Source organism: Artibeus jamaicensis, unplaced genomic scaffold (genome assembly GCF_021234435.1).
Source record: "Artibeus jamaicensis isolate MK-2021 breed Jamaican fruit bat unplaced genomic scaffold, CSHL_Jam_final contig_391, whole genome shotgun sequence".
NCBI classification, from domain to species: domain Eukaryota; kingdom Metazoa; phylum Chordata; class Mammalia; order Chiroptera; family Phyllostomidae; genus Artibeus; species Artibeus jamaicensis.
The window spans coordinates 23,882,422-23,901,117 of record NW_026521814.1 but is presented as its reverse complement, the minus strand read 5'-3'; the positions used below and the strand labels follow the sequence as shown (position 1 = coordinate 23,901,117).

Below are 18,696 nucleotides of genomic sequence, written 5' to 3'. Positions count from 1 at the left end.
GTGAGGGCTTCTAAGTTTTAGTTCCTCACCTCTGCATGGTTCGGCATCAACCCTGTCCTATAGCCTGGGCTACGACGCCAAGCAAAGCCTTGGGTCTTAAGAGCACTTTGATGTATCCACACCTTAAGTCTTTCCTCCTCCCAGCTAAGCCCCAACCTAATGAGGAAAACTGGCAGTTGGGAGGCCACCTTTCTCCTCCATATATTTGGGTCTCACCTTTATTTCTCAAAGCCATCTCTTCAGCCTACAGCAGCTATTACCTCCCCCTGGGGCTCAGTCGTCTTCACTACTGCCCACTCATTTTGTTCCATAGTGCAGGGGATACTGCAAGGGCTTGTGGGAGATGGGGAGGACCAGGAGGGTGGCTCATGGGGGCAGGGCTTTGGCCTTCACCACCTTGGGAACCAGGAAGCGGGGCGTCGACTGGACTGGCCCAGATCCCATACATCTCTGCTACCTGACTCCTGTTAGAAAAAAACTTCCCAACGGCCTAAAGTTGATCTAGCATTCCTAAATGGCATGAGGGAGTGTTTATACTTTTCGTATTTTCTCCCAAATACTTACGTTGTCCCTAATGACTCCTTAGGGTGTATACTTCATTGCAGTCAGCATAAAGGTAAAGAACATGAGTTCTGGGATGTCTCAATAGTACCTACAATCCTGTTGTGAAGATCAAATGAGATCACACAAGGTTAAGTGGTGTAACCAGCAAATAGATGGTAAATACCTGTTGTCATTACTACTGACTTGATTTGGCAGAATCCAGAACTGGAAAGAAGAGGGAACACGTTTATTCATCTAAGAGGCCATTTTAGGATCTCTTACTAAACAGCAACAATATCAGCTGGAAAATGACTCACAAATTTCGCTTAGGGCTGACACTAATATATGATGCAAATTTTGTCATCCTCTGTATTTCTGTGAGCTTCTTTCCTCAATTTACCCAGTAAATTAAAAAAGGATTACTCCCAGAAAGGTCTGAGAAGGGCCTCCAATTTTTAAAGGGGTTATCTAGGAAGAAATAGTATTTAGGTTATGGAAAATAGAGCAATGTTCATAGAAGAAAAGCCTGGCTACAGGAAAAACTTTCAGGTATCACAATTTGCACCCCCTATAAGAATCTTAAGAATTAAAAAATTCTCCTTGAGAAATATGGAAGGTGATGTGAGCATTGACACTGTATCCAGTATATTTTACTTTATACAACAAATACATTTATTGAAATCACGTTTCATTTTTTTTGTGTCTTGATGTACTGTGGGACCTGGTTTTTCAAAGGACACATGAAGACTAAATAATCTTAACCTAAATTTTCTGTTAAACATGTAGATTTTCCCAAGCTCTCTCATGAATTTTAACCCCAAAGCCCAGTAACTTCCATGAGACAGCAACTTCTAAACTGCTAGCACCCCCCAAATAGAGGTAAATGGCAGAATTCTCGAAGTTATGCTTTTTCCTCTTCATTTTCTTTCTCCCACTTCCTGTCTCACCATCCTACTCTGAACAAGGATTGGCAACTTCTGTCGGACATCAGCTGAGTCTATGATTTCTACCTGCACGAGACTGACCCAGTAGCTCATACTGCCACAAAAAATACTAGACTAGTACTTAAACTACATACATTTTTCTGAGTTCTAGAGGCTAAAAATCCATGATCAAGGCTGGCTCCTGAAGGCCATCTTCTCTCCATATCCTCACATGGGGCACAGGGAGAAAAGAAGAGCAAGTAAACTCTCTGGTGGCTCTTCCTACAAGGGCACTAATGCCACCATTAGGGCCCCATCCTTAGGACTTCAGCTAAAACTACTGACCTCCTAAGGTCATTAGCTTTACCATCTTCAAATACCAACACATTGGGGGTTAGGGCTTCAACATGAATTCTGGAGGGGGCGCAATTCAGTCCACAGTACCTAGGACATCAACCACCCAAAGATACTAGGTATTTTCCACTTTGGTGTTTACAACCAATTATAATAAAGGCTGGGTCTTCAAAATAAAATGAAGAGTCTATGTTAGTTTTTATTTCAGTTTAAAACATTTTTTTTCAATATACATACAAGCCAATGAAGCCTCACTTATAAAACAACCATTTAATACAGGGCAGACATGGTTTAAAAACTAATTCGTATTTATGACCAAATCAATTTCAACAGCAATTTTCTCAAACATGTTTAATCATGTATCTTCTGGAAGATGGGTTAAATGATGAAAAAATGGGCGACCATGAACACACCCTTTAATTTCATTTCCAAATTGCTGCTTCATTCTGCAGATGATGTCTTGGATGTCCTCCTTTGGTAAGTACATGGGTAACTGTCTAGACAGGCGCACTGCTTCTCCCTATGAAGAGAAAGCCATACATTTTACCATGATATATCCTGAAGAAGAAATATGTTATTCTTGGCAAGAAGGAAGACAAAAAATTGATTATATTCTTTTTATTATTCATTCATTCAATATTTATTAAGCACAAATTATGTGACAGAGACTGTTGTAGGTTCTAGAATACAGCAGAGAACAAGATAAATGAGATCTTGCTCTGGTAGAATTTACCTTTTAGTTCAAAGAAACAGAAAACACCAAAAGACAAAGAAAATTTCAGTGAGTAATACGTATAAAATCAAACGGAGCAACAAGATGGAAAGTAATTGTGTGATTAGGAAAAGCTTCCTGAAGGTGACATTTAAGCTTTAATTTAAACAAGGAACCAGGATGCAAAGATCATGGGTAAAGAAAAGCATTTAGGCAAAGAGAACAGAAAGAATCAAATGATCTGTGTAAGTGCAGCATAGTTATTACTAAAGGGAAGAATGGGACAAGAAAGGTAGTGAAGCAGGAAGCAGATCACCCTTTGAGGCAGGTGGCATATCACCCTTTAAGAGGGGGTAAACAATCTGGGTTTTAATCTAAATGCACAGAGTAGTAACCAGGGGATTTTTAAGCAAGAGCCTGACTTTGACTTTACAGTTTATATCTGGCTGCTGTATTAAGCGTGGTTTGAGACGATCACTGTAGTCCTAGTAAGTGGTTTTGACTAGCATGATAGTGGTGAAGATGGAGGGAGGTGTAAAGACTCCTGCCGTGGGTTGGAGATAGTCAAGACTTGCTGATAAACTGGTTATGAGGGATGCAGAATCATGGATCATATCTCCACTTTTGGTAAGGTAGTGTTCTTTTCTGAGATGAAACTAGTTTGAGGGTAAAAATAGTAAAGCTGGCTTCTTTTAAGATTTTTAAAAATTTGGGGGGCTTCAAAGATCTTGAATTCTAACATTCTCTCTCTACCATACATCCCCTCCTATTACATTCTCCACCATCCTACTCTTTGATTCCAACTAACCTATTCTCTTTCTTCAATTTGATCTTTAATCTCCACAATCCTTCCTTACTCTCCTGGCCCACTAGCACTCTTCTGTCATCTTTCCCTACCTAAGATATGAATAACGAGTAGGAAATAAAGGATACTATCTCTAACTTCCTGCATTCCTTTTAGACTCCTACTAAAACCTTTATATCCTTCTCACAACTGAAATAGTTCCTCGTATATATAATGTGTTCAAATTTCTCCACATATCCTTTTGTTCTTCCACCAGTCACGTTGCGATGCCCAACCTTTGGGTAAATCTACCAAACACTGTTAGGGAATGACAAAACTCCTGTCTGGATCCATCACCAATGTTAGCTCTTAGGAGCCCTCAATGTTAGCTTTTAGGAGCACCTGAAAATCTTATTCTTCTTTAATCAACTTCTCTTAGAGTGCCGACAGGTCTTATTTTCAAATATTTTCTACTACACCCAAATCCCCAATGTCTCTGCAGTCCCTTCACTCTCAGTAGATAATTCTCCTAGTCCTTTAGCACATGAATCACACATAACTTCTGTCAAGTTTACCTTAAAGTATTTTTACATTCACTTTCCCTCCGCTCTTTGTCCTTTGATTCAAAGAACAGTTTCTTCTTTCTAAAACTTACATCCCATCTTCCTTCCTGCCTCTTTGGAATATCTGCTCTCCAATCTTTTTATAGTTAATCTTTTCTACCAAATTCAATACACACATGCTAATATCTCTTTTCTTCCTTTCCCCATCATATGACTTGCTGCACCATCATATAACTTTTTTACCACTACCCCACTCCTTGACCATTGGCAAATAAATGTCTTTCATCTCTACTATTTTTCCATTATGTGTCTTCAAGGTTATTACAGCCACTTAGCGGTCATCCTATGGTCTTCTAGCAACTACTACCCTATAAAAAATGTGATACTACTTAATTATAGTTAAATTTATTTTTTCCCTTGACTTTTTATATCCACCCCTCTCTTGGTTCTCTTTTTAGTCTTTTATCTTTCTCAGTTTCATCTAATTCGACCTGACCTTAAATGAAGCATTCCTGTGGTTCTGATAGAAGTTCTCATTTTTCCTAGACTATCCTCTTTAAGAATTACATCTACTATTACCTTTACATAACGAGAGATATAATATTAGCAAAAATATTTATATCTAATCCCAACACTTTTTTGTTATTTCTGAAAACTTCTTCTCAAAGGGTTCTTCAGTACACAAACCACTAACTACAATTCCTTCAACCTTTATTTAAATTAATATTAACTCTTTCATAAAACAAACATTTCCTTCTCCAACTCTAGAAACTAGGTATGTTAAACTGCCTCAAATAAGCTGGGAAGTTCCACAAGACAAAGGTTTTTGAAGGATTCACAAAATGCTACTGAATACAATCTCCAGAAGTGGAAAAAAGTGGACTTCCCTGTTGAGGAAGTCTGACCCTCAGAATGCAATGGGCAGATGACGATTGTGATCTAAAATGAAAACAGCTCATTTTTTTAAATGGAGAAAACAAATTTTATTAAAGATCAGGTTTATTTTTAAAATAATACCTTGAGGGATAAAACCTTAATTATAGAGATAATTACCATTGTTTTCCCATCACTATCTTATATTTGGACATTTAAAAGTTTACGATCCTCTATTACCTTTGAACTTATTTTTTTAACCAACTTCTACATTCCTCATCTGTGGTAGACACAGCTAGAAAACTAAAATTTCCATTTATTTAATAATCTGTATCAGGGGTGTCAAAACTCAATTCTTAACAGGGGCCACATCAGCCTTGTAGTTGCCTTCAAAGGGCCGAATGTAATTTTATGACTGTCTAAATGTAACTACTCCCTAATAGTTAAGTTAGAGCTCGGTGCTGCTGCTGGGTAGAAACGAGGTGCCAGGCTGGGTAAAACAAGGTGGAGGGCCAGATTCGGCCCATGGGCCTTGTGTTTGCCACCCGTGATCTACATCTTTCATTTTCCCTCTTCTCTTCTGCTCTTGAAAAGATCATGGCTTAAAATCTCATTACAGTTCTTTTTAAACCAGTATTTGGTATAAAGGTGGAGCAAGTTTGAATCCCTTCCAAAATCAAAAACCAGACAACAGAAAGAACTTCACTACAAAATGCCTCATGTGTAAGGCTTTTTCCTCAATACGTACTCAAGGGATAATGTTATAGTAAGGATCCACGATAGAGTTTACTACAACCAGTCGGTCTTAAAGGAGTTTTCTTTTTTTAATAGTACTTGTTTTTTGTAAACAATAATAAACCTTTTAGGAAATTTACCATTTTGAAACCACTTATTATTTTATTAAGAAACAGGTAAGTACCTCAAAACCTATGCCAACCTACATAATGAAATAATGCATACCTCTAAATAACTTATCACTTTGCGAGGTCTACATTCAAAAACTTCTTTTGCATTTTTGTTGAATATAGCATTAAGAATTTCTTTTAAATCCATCACTCCATAGAATGGAAGACAATTAGCCATTCCTTCTATTTCCAAGTAATTTTCAGCAATGGAAACTCCTAAAAGAAAAAAAAAAACCCATATATATCATTAGTTTAGTTGTGTTTAAATTACATTCCAGAAAATACCTATTAAAAACAAAACTGTTTTATTTAGTGAACCTTCATTAGAATGTAAGGTAGTCAAGACAAAGTTTAGTTTCTTTTTTGGAGGACAAATAATAATTTCCCATAGGATTTCACATTCACATTAAGTCATAAGTGTTTGAGGATATCACATGAGCTTTATATCACTGAATCTCAGTGACTGCTGTTCTGTTCCCTACATTTGTTTAGAAGATTTCTTTCTTCGGTGAGAAAATGGAGTCCCATGATATTTATTAAAATAAAACTGCTCTAAGTGTTTTAACAACTATTGCTGTTCAAATTCCATCCTACTGGTTTAATATCTAACTTAAAGATGTGAATTACTTTACCTTACAAATCATTATAAAAATACTCATACAGGAACTTTTTTACAGCTTTACTGAGATATAACTAACATTGTGAGTTTAAGATGTACAATGTGGTGATTTGATAGACATATATTGTAAAATGATTACCACCACAGTGAGTTACTTATTAATATATTAGTAATTTGAGGAAACAAAATACTAATGTTTACTAAAAATATTTTACTGCAACAGTGTTTAAAACCGACATGTTATCTACTATTTAACCTACTCTGAATAAGTTAATGATGAAATAAAACCAAAAACTAGCTATATGACTGAATATATAATTAGGTAAAATATTTATAACAGCACACATTCCAAAGCATCAAATTGGGTGTTAGAATGCCTTCTGATTTTGGGAAATAGCAAAGACTTGTTTTCTTTGGCTATATATGTGTAACAGTGTTCTTAATATTGAAGTCTATACAATGTTACCTTGAAGTTAGGAAAATGAGATAGTCCACTGGAAAGTGGTGTAAGTTGTAGCTATAAATGGAAAAATTAAAAAAAAAAAGAGGAGTGATATACTCCTCTTTTGGAGAGTTTCCGATCCGGGTATTTCAATGATCCTATCCCTAATCTGTTTTCAGTTACACATTCATTCCTTGATGTGATGGTAGATGCAACAGCAGTAAATTAAACAGCACAGGCATCCAAATGTCTTTCCTAGGATGCAACTGGAGGCTAGTATAAGAAGATATATAATCATTAAGTGATAAAATATGGAGTTCAGTGAACAAAGACAAAATGAGAGTTTGAGCAAGCAGTGGAACTTGAACGGGACTTGAAACAAGGTTTAGATAGGCAAACAGGAGGTAGCAGAATATTCTAGTTCACATCTTTTTACATATGTATCTATATCTATATAGACATATGGAAATTTACAAAATACCAATCAAGAACTATTGCTGGTTCTATACCTTTTATAATATGATTTGATTGAAAAGCCTAAAACTGACTACATTTGCCTTGGAAAATTATAAACATTTCACAAAATTACTTGTGGACATGGGTAAAAAGTATTTGGCAACAGATGAGGAAACTGAGCAATATTTTAATCTCTGTCTTGCAAAATTCAGATATGGAAAATTTAAGAGACATTTGGAATCATGTAACCATAAACTTTCAAGAAGTTTCAAAAAATTCTGTGAAATGCTTCCCAATTTTCAGGGAAAATACTTCAACTTAATAAGTGGTTTGACAAGTTTTCATTTCCTAAACTACGAAACTCTTATTGATGCAGAACAAAAAGCTATGTGCATTAATAAACAAAGTTCTTAGAGGCATAGTCAGAATCTTTTGCCTCAAAGCCAGATGTCTTCTTCTTGTCTTTCATATGCCTTTATCTGTATCCAAAGATGTTTTGTGAAAACTGGCAAAATGTTGACCCAAAGTTAAATCCAATACAACAAAACTCTCACTAAAAGAGAAAGGGGCTTTTAAAAAAATGGCATAAAAATTAATAAAGGAAAAAATCCAAAAAAATTAAGAAAGAAAACATGAATGTTTTTAATTTGATCTGTTGTTGACAAGAGAAATAATGCTGATGATAATCTAAGTTAAATGCAAACAAATCAACTAAGTTTGCAGATGACTGTCTTACTCATTTTTGCATCTTTGGTACCATGCAAAGCACTGGCATTTAACAGGACTTTAAAAACACTCTCCATAAGCTAAGAGCTGAAAGCATCTGTCAGACTGATACTTACGAAAAAATAAACATGGTCTTGGAATAAATAGGATAGTTATCCTAACTTTAAAAAAATCACTGTGATGACCTCTTTTAAGAAAAAAATGGCATCAGACACCAACACCAAAGAGTTAAGTAGAAAAAAAAACATTTTGCTATACAACACACAACATGCACACCTTGTTTCACACTGCAAATAAATTTAAAAGATGCTAGGGATCCCAAAGAAGAAAACTTTCTATGAGAACTAAAAGAAATTATGACAAGTCAGTCTAAATCAGAAAAGAAGTACTGGAGGATGGGAAGAAGACTATCTGAATACCTAACATTTTTGAAGACCTGTCATTGCTACATACTGTGCTAACTGACTGATATAAGCATTTTTTTTGTCTAGTTGCCCACTACTTCATGAAATAAGTAACTCAATTTTAATAGGAAAGCAATATAACACATTTGTTAACAGCTAGGCTCTAAAGGCAGATTGTGTGGGTTCAAATCCTGGTTCTACCATTAACTGTGTCCCCTTAAGCAAACTTTCTGTGACTTGATTTTTCCACCTATAAAATGGGGATGGCAATAGAGCCTACTTCCTAGGGCTATTACAAAGATTAATGAATATATCAACATTAAGAATAGTGTCCTATATGTAATAATTATTGAACAATTACTAGTTGTTATTGCTGAGGAAATATTTAGACTAACTCACTTTCCCATAAACACAGTTCTTAAATGGCAGAGTTGGGATTTAGACACTGTTAATTCCAAGTCTAAATATCCAAGATTGAGAAGGAGGTAAAAAGTTCAGAGTAGGTACCCTTAAAACTGGAAAAGTCAAGTAAAATTAGTTAAAGTTTAGAATACCAAAGTATTTTTAGTATATATCTACATTTCATGGTTTTGTACATTATTACTATTTTTTAAAACTTATTTTCTTTTCTGGTCTCAGTAAAACGTTCCTTTAAAAATCTTTTGGTTGAACTTTGTTTTTATACACTTTGGTCATGACAAGTTTAGAAATGGGAAGGGGAATGGGAAATGGGAAGGGGGAAGAGCAGTATCAGTCTGCATGGGGCCTTTGTATCCCTTGATACCAATGGAGAAAGGTAAGGCAGAAGGCAGAGTGGAAACTATGAAAGAACAGAGAAAGAGCAACCCAGGAAAACAGGTCTCCTAACCAGGATTCTTTTTTCTCCCTACCCAGTGAATTTCCATAGCGAACATAGTGTTATCACATAGTCTTTTTAGCAAAGCCATAAAACCAAATCATCCACTCTCCAAACAGTAAAAGTACTGATGTTAAACATTTAATTGACAAAACAACTACGTGATTTAAAAAAAAGAAGTATGTGTCCTGACTGGTGTGGCTCAGTTGGTTGAGCATTGTTCCTGCAAAGAAAAAAATGCGGATTGGATTCCTGGTCAGGGCACAAGCCTGGGTTGTAGGTTTGATCCCTGGTTGGTGTACGTAGGAGAGGCAACTGATTGATGTTTCTCTCATATTGATGTTTCTCCCCCTAACTTCCGCTCTCTCTAAAAATAAATAAATAAATAAAAATTGAAGGAAAAAAAAAAAAAGATGTCCATTTTTGTCAGGTAATTTCAGTAAGCTGCATATTTACTTATGCTTCATCATCTAAAGGAGTATTAAATAACTTAGCTAAACAAAGGCAGTGTGAACACTGTGACAAAGGATGGCAAAAATTACAATGAAGCTACTTGATTAGTTATGAAAGTGAAAATGCAAGGCAATGATCTAAAAGAGATGCTAAACTTGCTTATTTCAGACAGATGTGACATGTCTGAAATATGACTATTTTTGCACCACTGACATACTTTTGAAAAGACAAAAATACACTATCTCTAAATTATGAAACCCAAATGTGTCTCCTGGAACATGATTTATTTTTCTAAGTCAGGAAATATTAAACCGTATCATCATACCTGGTATCAATTTTATCTTGAAACCATTTGCTGTAAGACGAGGATCAGACAGGTAAGTTGATCCACTGGATCTTTGGTCATCTGCTGTCATTTTACACAAAATCTCTAAATAATGAGATCCGTTAAAAAGACTGAAAAAGAAATAATGGCCCTTTAACTTATTAAATATGAGAAGAAAATAAAAATTTATTTAAAAAGTTAATCCAAGGTCCTTTAAAAAATTATTATTACTAACCAAAATACAAAGATATAAATAGCTGTGTAAGGAACTTAATTTTTTTACATTTTTGTTAATATGTTATAAACCTATTACATACAATTTACATAAGGAAGAAGAACTGATATGAGAAAGTTTTTATCTTCTAGAATGTTACAAATAAGATGTAAAGTAAAAGAATGTGCTCTAATACAAATGAACATTTTATTTATAGAATGCCATTTATACCTTTAAACAGACACAATAATACATTGTCAAGTTACTCAAGTGGTCCACCCTACATAATTTTCAATTGTTAGTCAAGGTTTCTTCAATAATAAAAAGATAAACGTATTACCTTTTTCTGCCAGAAATTTATAAATTTAGTAATTCAGAGTTTGGGAGAGCTTCCTTTAGTCTACTACACATATGGCATGTGTGCTAAAGGTGGTGGCATATGAAATGGTTCTGAGTAGTACAAGCTTTAAACAAAATTCTGAGATAGCCAAAGATAATCTAGGGCACCAATTAGCCTTTTATGTTAGTTTTAGGCTTGATCATAGTGCTCAAACATGTTTTTACAATAAAGTGTTTGTTGGGGTGACATGTGAGTAGTTACCCTTTTCCCATTTAGTCAATGAATATTTGAGTGTCTACCAAGTGATAGATACTGTCTTAGGTATACAAGGTACTGTTCTATGTTCCAGTACAAGATTATAAATTGCTAGCTATTTCTTCATTACAATCCTGTACCCCTGAAAAAGTAAATGCACAGATGTTTTTGCTTATCATCTTTGAAAGGTAGAGGACGCCATGGGCTGTGGAAACAGACTGTCATGGAGAGGAAAGCTTTGGCTCCAGATCAGGTGTGTTCTTGCTGGTCTAACCAATATTCAGAAAATTAAACTCAGATTCAGTGGTGATGATGATACAGTATAGCAACAAATGGTACAGTGTAGAGCCTGTCTAGATTGGATAACTGAATCCAACTATCCAATAGCTGTGTGAACCTAGGTAAGTTACTTAACAGTCTGTGTTTCAGTTTCCTCATCTACAAAATATGGGTAATGGTTGTATCTCTCATAAGGTATAAAGATCATGAAATCTTTACACCTTATAAGAGGTATAAAGGGCTTAGTAAAGTTCCTATCATAAAGCTCAATAAACATTAACCATTGTTATTGAGATCTTAGTTTGTATTTTATAGATATCTAAATTATGCTCTTCAGATATAAGCTATATAATCCTTAGAATTCTAGTGAGAAAAATGAGCCGAATCCATAATTATTGTCTATATAGCTCAGTTCCAAAAAAACTTAAAATAACTGTGATGGGGATGTCACATTTCAGAAAATTCCAGATACATCCTAGTTCTTTTTAAGGGAATAAGGGAAAAGCATCAGCTATTTGGACTGTTTTAATACAGCCTAAGGCTGCATTAATTCTTTTTCTGATTCATTCTTTGAAAGTGTCCTAAGCCAATCTACTATAAAAAAGATGCTGGATTTTAATGATTAATGTTGCCTTAATTATAAAGATAACTTCAACAAATGTTTTTCTGTGTTTTGGTCCCCCTTTTTCCCTTTCATGTGACAAGGTCTTTAACAGAAAGGTTTTAATATATTTTATAAATAATTTTTGATTTATTCTTAGAAGTCTGAAACATAATTATTTAGTGATGTGTCCTGGAGAACAAATTCTAATTATCTTTTTAATTTCAGGTTTTTATCTCTTTTTGTTGTTCATGATTCTCTTCTACCTGTGTCAGACTAAAAAATAAATAGTGAGTATAAAAAAGGGGAATATTAATGTTATCAGTTATTCATTTTTACAGATAATAATATCTGCATATAGGACATGAAAATGAAATTCCCTGTTTTATAATCTATTAATAAAATTAGTTCAGGCAATAATAATAAAGGATGAAACCACTGGAAAGGAAAGGAAACTTTAAAGTGGAGGGAGGCTCAGGCTATCAGCAGCAGAATCCAGTGATAAGTGCCTTTTGATGTGATGAAATATAAAGCACATAGCACCACCTATTAAGCAGTCTTACCAGAAAGTAGAACCTAAATCTATTCAATCCTCCTGAGCTAACTTTCATTTAAATACAGGAGAGGAAAAAACAAGTTGACTACTATCACGAGGAAGCAAAGAGACAAACTGTCTAAGATATTCCAATGAACAAATGTCAGAATCCACAAAAAATTGATGGTGTGGTATTAACAGAGATTTGTAAGCATTACAAAATGTAGTAATTGGCTTTTTTCAGATCCAAATTAAAAATTTAAAAGCTATAGAAAAGGCATTTCGAGATAACGAGGAACATTCCAAGGAATTATTATTGCATAATTATGACAAAGGCATTGAGATTAGGTAATAAAATAGCCATTTTTTGAGAGATGTACACTGAAAGATAGGAAGAAATTGTTCTAAAATACTTTAGCAAAGGAAAGAAAATAAGCACACACATACACAGGGCAGACACAGTGAATGTGGCAAAATTTCGAACATTGTTGATAAAGGTATTGTTTAATTCCATTTTGGTATATTTTTAAATGTTAAAGATTGCACTATGAAGAAGATTTATGACATCCTAACTTCAAAATTATCCTAGAGAAGTCACTAATGTACAGGAGGAGAACTGAACTTCATATTTATGAACTATAGAACTATGTAGAATATTTTCTAATTATTTATTTAGAAAAAAATTAATTCCACTAAAAATTAGAAATAAAGTTTTTTAAAGTTTTTTAAGTGAATTTCACTTTACTAAAAAACACCTTCAACTTTTCAAAAATTTTTATGTACTGATTTGAGAGAGAGAGAGACAGACAGACAGCTATCAATCAACTTTGTTGTTCTACTCATTCATGCATTCATCAGTTGATTGCTGTTATGTGCTCTGACTGGGGATCAAACTCACAACCTTGGTGAATCAGAACAATGTTCTAACCAACTGAGAAACCTAGCCAGCGCAACACTTTCAGCTTTCTACCTTCAATTTCTAATCTAGTATAGATTCATGTCTTTAGAGTTAAAAAGATTATATTACTTCACCATACCTCTCTGTTAATATAATTGGTTTTTCCAGTGGTTCTGCAGGAAGTTTATGATTCTCAAGAAGTCTTTTAAACAGCAGGGCTTCTTCCACTCTATATGGGTTTAATAACATTACCTCTGTTTTGGATGTAACCAGCCATGCATCAGGAAAGTTGAGATTGTGGATCAAGCAAAGTTTGTCCTTTTCTTCTAATTCAAAATTCTTGTGTTCCTCAAGTTTTTTTTTAAAGTTTTCCATAGAAAAGGGAATTTGAACTATTTTAATGTTTTGGTTCTTTTTTTTTTCAATTTGGGACTGGAAAAGCTCATCAAGTTTTGGCTGATTAGATAATGATGGTTTCAACTTGTATTTCTGTGCTAAATTCCACGAGCTGGAGGGTTTTATCTTTTTCCTGCTATCTTGTAATGATATTTGTGACTCCTGTTCAGTGGCTCTCTTGATTTGCCTATTGTATCGTTCCAAGTCTTTAGCAGCCCTCTCTTCATATCTACGAATAGAGATAAAATAATCAGAAATATATTAAACATATGAAATATATTTTATTAAAAATATAGTTGACATTCCAGGTGTGGTAATTATGAAAGCTTATATTGGACTATCCCTCCCACATATATCATATATATAAAACCCTCCCATATATGAACAAAATATAGATACTTTTTATCTATAAATATCAATATCTAAATAAATAAATTTATCTATTTATTTAAAAGGTTGGTACCTTTTAAAATAGGGAGAGAAGAGTACCCAAAAGCAGGCATAAATTGGAATTGGTTCAACTCTTAAAGAGAACCACATTTATACAGCCTTTATTCAGAGAGCAGTGCTCAGCATTAAGGGAGAATGGCAAGAATTCAATCCGAAAGCTGCACACTTATTCACTTGAGTCACAGAACACAAAGCTCTTTGCTTCTAAAACAACGGAAAATTGAAGGAGAAAATCCCATGTATGGAAACCAAGAGGAAAACAATTGCTAGAAAGCTAAGTGAGCTAAACTGAGATTTCAATGGCTACTCATTGCAAGGAAAGAAGAATTTGGAGTTCAAATTCCACAGAATTACATGGTGTAGTGAACACTTAGGGCTTTCGATTAAAACTGAAGGAGGACCACATCTTAAAGGTAAGAAAAAAACAGTACTGAAACTATGGAAGCTACCCTAGGACTAAAGGCAAAATTTACTCTCCCCAACAAAGTATAAAACAAAGCCTTCTCAAGCTCAAGGTGATCTCTCAATAATTGAAATGACTGTCAGAACAAAATACAACATGTTTCAGAAGAAAACAGAATCCAGAGTTTCCACAACATATCAGTCACAATGTCGATTATACAAAAAGCTATCACTCCAACAATAAAACAGGAAAACAAGAGTCATGGTCAAGAGAAAAAGTGGTCAGAAGAAACCAACCTCAAGATGACCTGATGTTGGAATTTGCAAAGAAAAAAATTAAAAATAGGTTTTTATAAATATTTAAGGACTTAAAGAAAAAGATGATTATAAAATGAGAGAATAGAAGGGGGCATCTCAACAAAGGAAAATTATTAAAAGGGTCAAATGAAAACTAAAATTTTAGAACTAGAAACACAATATCTGAAGTGAAGAATTCACTGGGCAGGCTTTACAGAAAATCAGAGATGGCAAAAGAAAGGGTCAGTGAAATAGAATATACATCAATAAAAATTATCCAATCTAAACAGAGGAAAGTGATTGAAGATGACTGAAAAAACACCTTAGTGACCTATGGCACAACCAGCAACTCAGCATATATGTAATTGAAGTTCCAGATAAACAATAAAAGTGAGGGGGAAAAAGATCCGAAGGAATTATGGCTGACACTTAACTAAATCTGGAGACATATATTTTACTCAGCCAAGGTCAGTAACCCCCCAAGCAGGATAAATGCAAAGAAATCCATAGCTAAGTATATTATAATCCAACTGCTGAAAAACAAAAATAAAGATAAAATTCTGAAATCTGTCAGAGAAAAAAAGAAATATTCCATGCTGCTGAAAACCAAAGGTAAAGATAATATCCTAAAAGCAGTCAGAGCAAAAAAAACACATTATAAAAAATAAAAATACCACCACAAAAATGAAATAGACATTTTCAGATAAAATAAAGCTGAGAATCTGTTTCTAGCATCATTGTGCATTTAAGAAATGACATCAAATGGATACTGAGAAATAATGAACACTAGAAATGGTAACTATATAGGTAAATAGAAAAAAAATGATCTTTAAAAAAATCTGCTTATTTTTGGAAGATACCTTTAAATAAAAAATAGTATTTTAAAGTGAGGTTTATAATGTATGTAGATATGATATTTGTGACTAACTGCAGAAAGAACAAGAGTGGTAGATGGAATTATATTTGCAAAGTTTTTATACAGGGTGGAGCAAAATTAGATCGACAGTTGTTCATATGAGAAATAAAATAATCCGTAAATAATAAGAATAAACTGTTTTGCACACTCAGAATTGTAAACTTACCTTTGCTCCACCCTTGTATGTATGTGAAATCATATCCTATTAACTCTAAGTAGATAATGATAAATTAAGGTGTATAAAGTATTCCCCAAAGCAAAAACTAATGCAAAGCCAATAAGGAAATTAACTTAAATTAAATTATATTCTTTTATTTTTTTAAGATAATAGGTTTATTTATTTATTTTAAAAGACTTCATTTATTCATTTTTAGTAAAAGGCGAAAGATTTATGTGATCTGAAGAAAAACCAGAGTATTCATTTATTCATTTTTAGACAGACAGAAAAAGAGGGAAAGAAATATCAGTGTGTGGTTGCCTCTTGAATGCCCTATACTGGGGACCTGGACCGCAACCCAGGCATGTGCCCTGACTGGGAATCGAACTGGTGATCGTTTGGTTTATAGCCTGTGCTCAATCCACTGAGCCACACGAGCCAGGGCTAAGTTATATTCTCTTAATTTGAAGAAGGATCCTTCCCACAAAAAGGAGGAAGAGAGGAACAAAACAGAGATGACATAAACAAAGTAAGAAAATGGTAGACTAGACCTAAACCCAACCATGCCAATCATTACATTACATGGACTAAATATTCCTATTAAAAGGCAGAGACTGTCAGACTGAATTTAAAAAGTAAAATCCAGCTATGTGTGTCTATAAGAATTACACTTTATAAAGGCACAGACACTTGGAAAGTAATAGAATGGAGAAGATACACCATGCAAATGGTAAACACAAAAGTAAGAGTAACTATAGTAATGTAAAATAAAGTAAATTTCAAAGCAAGAAATAATACCACAGATAAAGAGGAACATTTCGTAATGACAAAAAGGACAATCACAAATGTGTGTGCACCTAACAACAGAGCTTCAAATTATATAAAGTGAAACTCACAGATCTACAGGTAGAAATAAATCTAGAATTATATTTGGGAGATTTTAATACCTCTTCCCCAGCCCAGTTAACTGACATACTAAACCAAAGAATAAAAATCAGTAAATCTATAAAAGGTTTAGCAATACTATCAACTACCTTGACTTAACTGACATTTTGGAACACAACATGTAACAACTGCAGAATTCAGATTCCTTTTAGGCATACATGTAACCAACATTCATCAAGAAAGATCACACGGTGGGCTTAATTCTCAACAGATTTCAAAAAATTGAAATCTAACACTGCATCTACCCCATCCATGACAAAATTAATTAGAAATCAGTAACAACAATTGCCCTGGCTGGTGTAGCTCAGTGGATTGATCGTGGGCCTGTGAAGCAAAGGGTCGCTGGTTCAATTCCCAGCCAGGGCTCATGCCTGGGTTGCAGGCCAGGTCCCCAGTAGGGGACACATGAGAGGCAACCATACAATGTTTCTCTCCCACTCTTTCTCCTTCCCTTCCCCCCTCTCTAAAAATAAATAAATATTAAAAAAAAGAAATCAGTACAACAATGAATAACATTCAAATACAATTATAAAAACTCAAATATTTGGAAACTAAACACTGTAGCTTTATTTATAAGATCAAATTGGAAACAACCCAAAGGCCCATCAACTGAACACTGAATAAAATTGTGGTACAGCCAGCCGACACATAACGATGTTTTGGTTAACAAAAGACAGCATATACGACAGTTAAAATGGAGCTGAAAAATTCCTGTGCCTTGTGATGTAGCAGTCGTTGTCACGTCATAGTGGCAACGCACTACTCACATGCTTGTGGTGATGCAGTGTAAACAAACCTACTGTGCTGCCAGTCATATAAAGTACAGCACATACAAATATGTACAGTACATATAAGTATGTACAGTATATAATACTTGATAATGATAATAAATGACTGTTACTGATTCATGTATTTACTCTAGTATACTTTTTATCAGTATTTTAGAGTGTACTCTACTTCCAAAAATATGTTTGCTGTACAACAGTATGCCATATTATACTGTCAACAGCCTTATACATCTTGTATTTATCAAGTCTCCTGAATCATTTTCCTTTGTACTTGACTTCATCTTGTGTTTTATAAATTTAATGTAGCCTAAATGTACAGTGTTTATAAAGCTTGCAGTAGTGTCCAGTAAAGTCCTAGGCCTTCATATTCACTCATCACTCACCGACTCACCCAGAGCTCTATTCATGGTAAATGTCCTATATAGGTGTACCATCTTCAATCTTTTACACCATATTTTTACTGTACCGCCTTTATGTTTAGATATGTTTAGGTATACAAGTACTTACCACTGTGTTACAATTGCCTAGAGCACCCAGTATAGTGACATGCAGTACAGGTTTGTAGCCTAGGAACAATAGGCTATACTACATAGACTAGGTGTGTAGTTTGCTAGAGCAGCTAGGTTTGTGACACAACAAAATTACCTGACAAAGCATTTTTGAGACTATATTCCCATCATTAGTAGTGAATGACTGTATATTTATACAATTGAACATAACTAATTTATTTAAAAAATGAACTGTGTAGATAGATTCAACAAATATGATAATCACTAAGATATTTTGTTGAGGGGAAAATTCTAGGTATAAAAGTACATATGCTTTTATACATATGAAGTTCAAGTACTAGCAAAAGCAAGCTAGTATGATGGAAATCAAGAGAGTGTCTGCCTATGGAGATTGGTTGCTAAGCGGCATAAGGTAACTTTCTGAGGTGATGAAAATGTTCTGTATTTTGGGATGGTCGTCACATGGGTATACACATGTGAAAATTTATTAAACTGTATATGTGATTAAGATCTATGCATTTCACAGCAGCTATATTTTACTCAATTTTAAAAACCATTTAAGGAAGTACCAAAGGCACAGGCACTAGAAAAACAATATAATAGTCAATTCCAGATCTGAAAAGTTCTTTATATTTTTGCTATTAATCAGCATGGAATAAACAATTCTTTGAGCACTACAAAAGAAAATTTACATACATTAATACTCCATTTATTAATTAGATACTTGTAAAATTAAAGTTACTATAATAGCATGCAAAATAAAAATTATGATTAAA

The 18,696-nt window shown here is 34.2% G+C and overlaps 1 protein-coding gene across 2 annotated transcripts in view; it reads right to left on the bottom strand.

The window, feature by feature from the left end:
- Positions 1-1,994: 1,994 nt before the first annotated feature.
- Positions 1,995-18,696, bottom strand: part of PMS1 (PMS1 homolog 1, mismatch repair system component) — an 88,667-nt gene continuing 71,965 nt past the window's right edge. For both annotated transcript variants that reach the window (XM_053665165.1, XM_037162970.2), the window contains exons 10-13: positions 13,200-13,685; positions 9,939-10,069; positions 5,713-5,873; positions 1,995-2,340 (exon numbers count right to left, since the gene is read on the bottom strand). In XM_053665165.1, the coding sequence (XP_053521140.1) occupies positions 2,176-2,340; positions 5,713-5,873; positions 9,939-10,069; positions 13,200-13,685 (943 nt within the window). In that variant the 3' untranslated portion in view covers positions 1,995-2,175. The remainder of the gene's footprint in view (positions 2,341-5,712; positions 5,874-9,938; positions 10,070-13,199; positions 13,686-18,696) is intronic.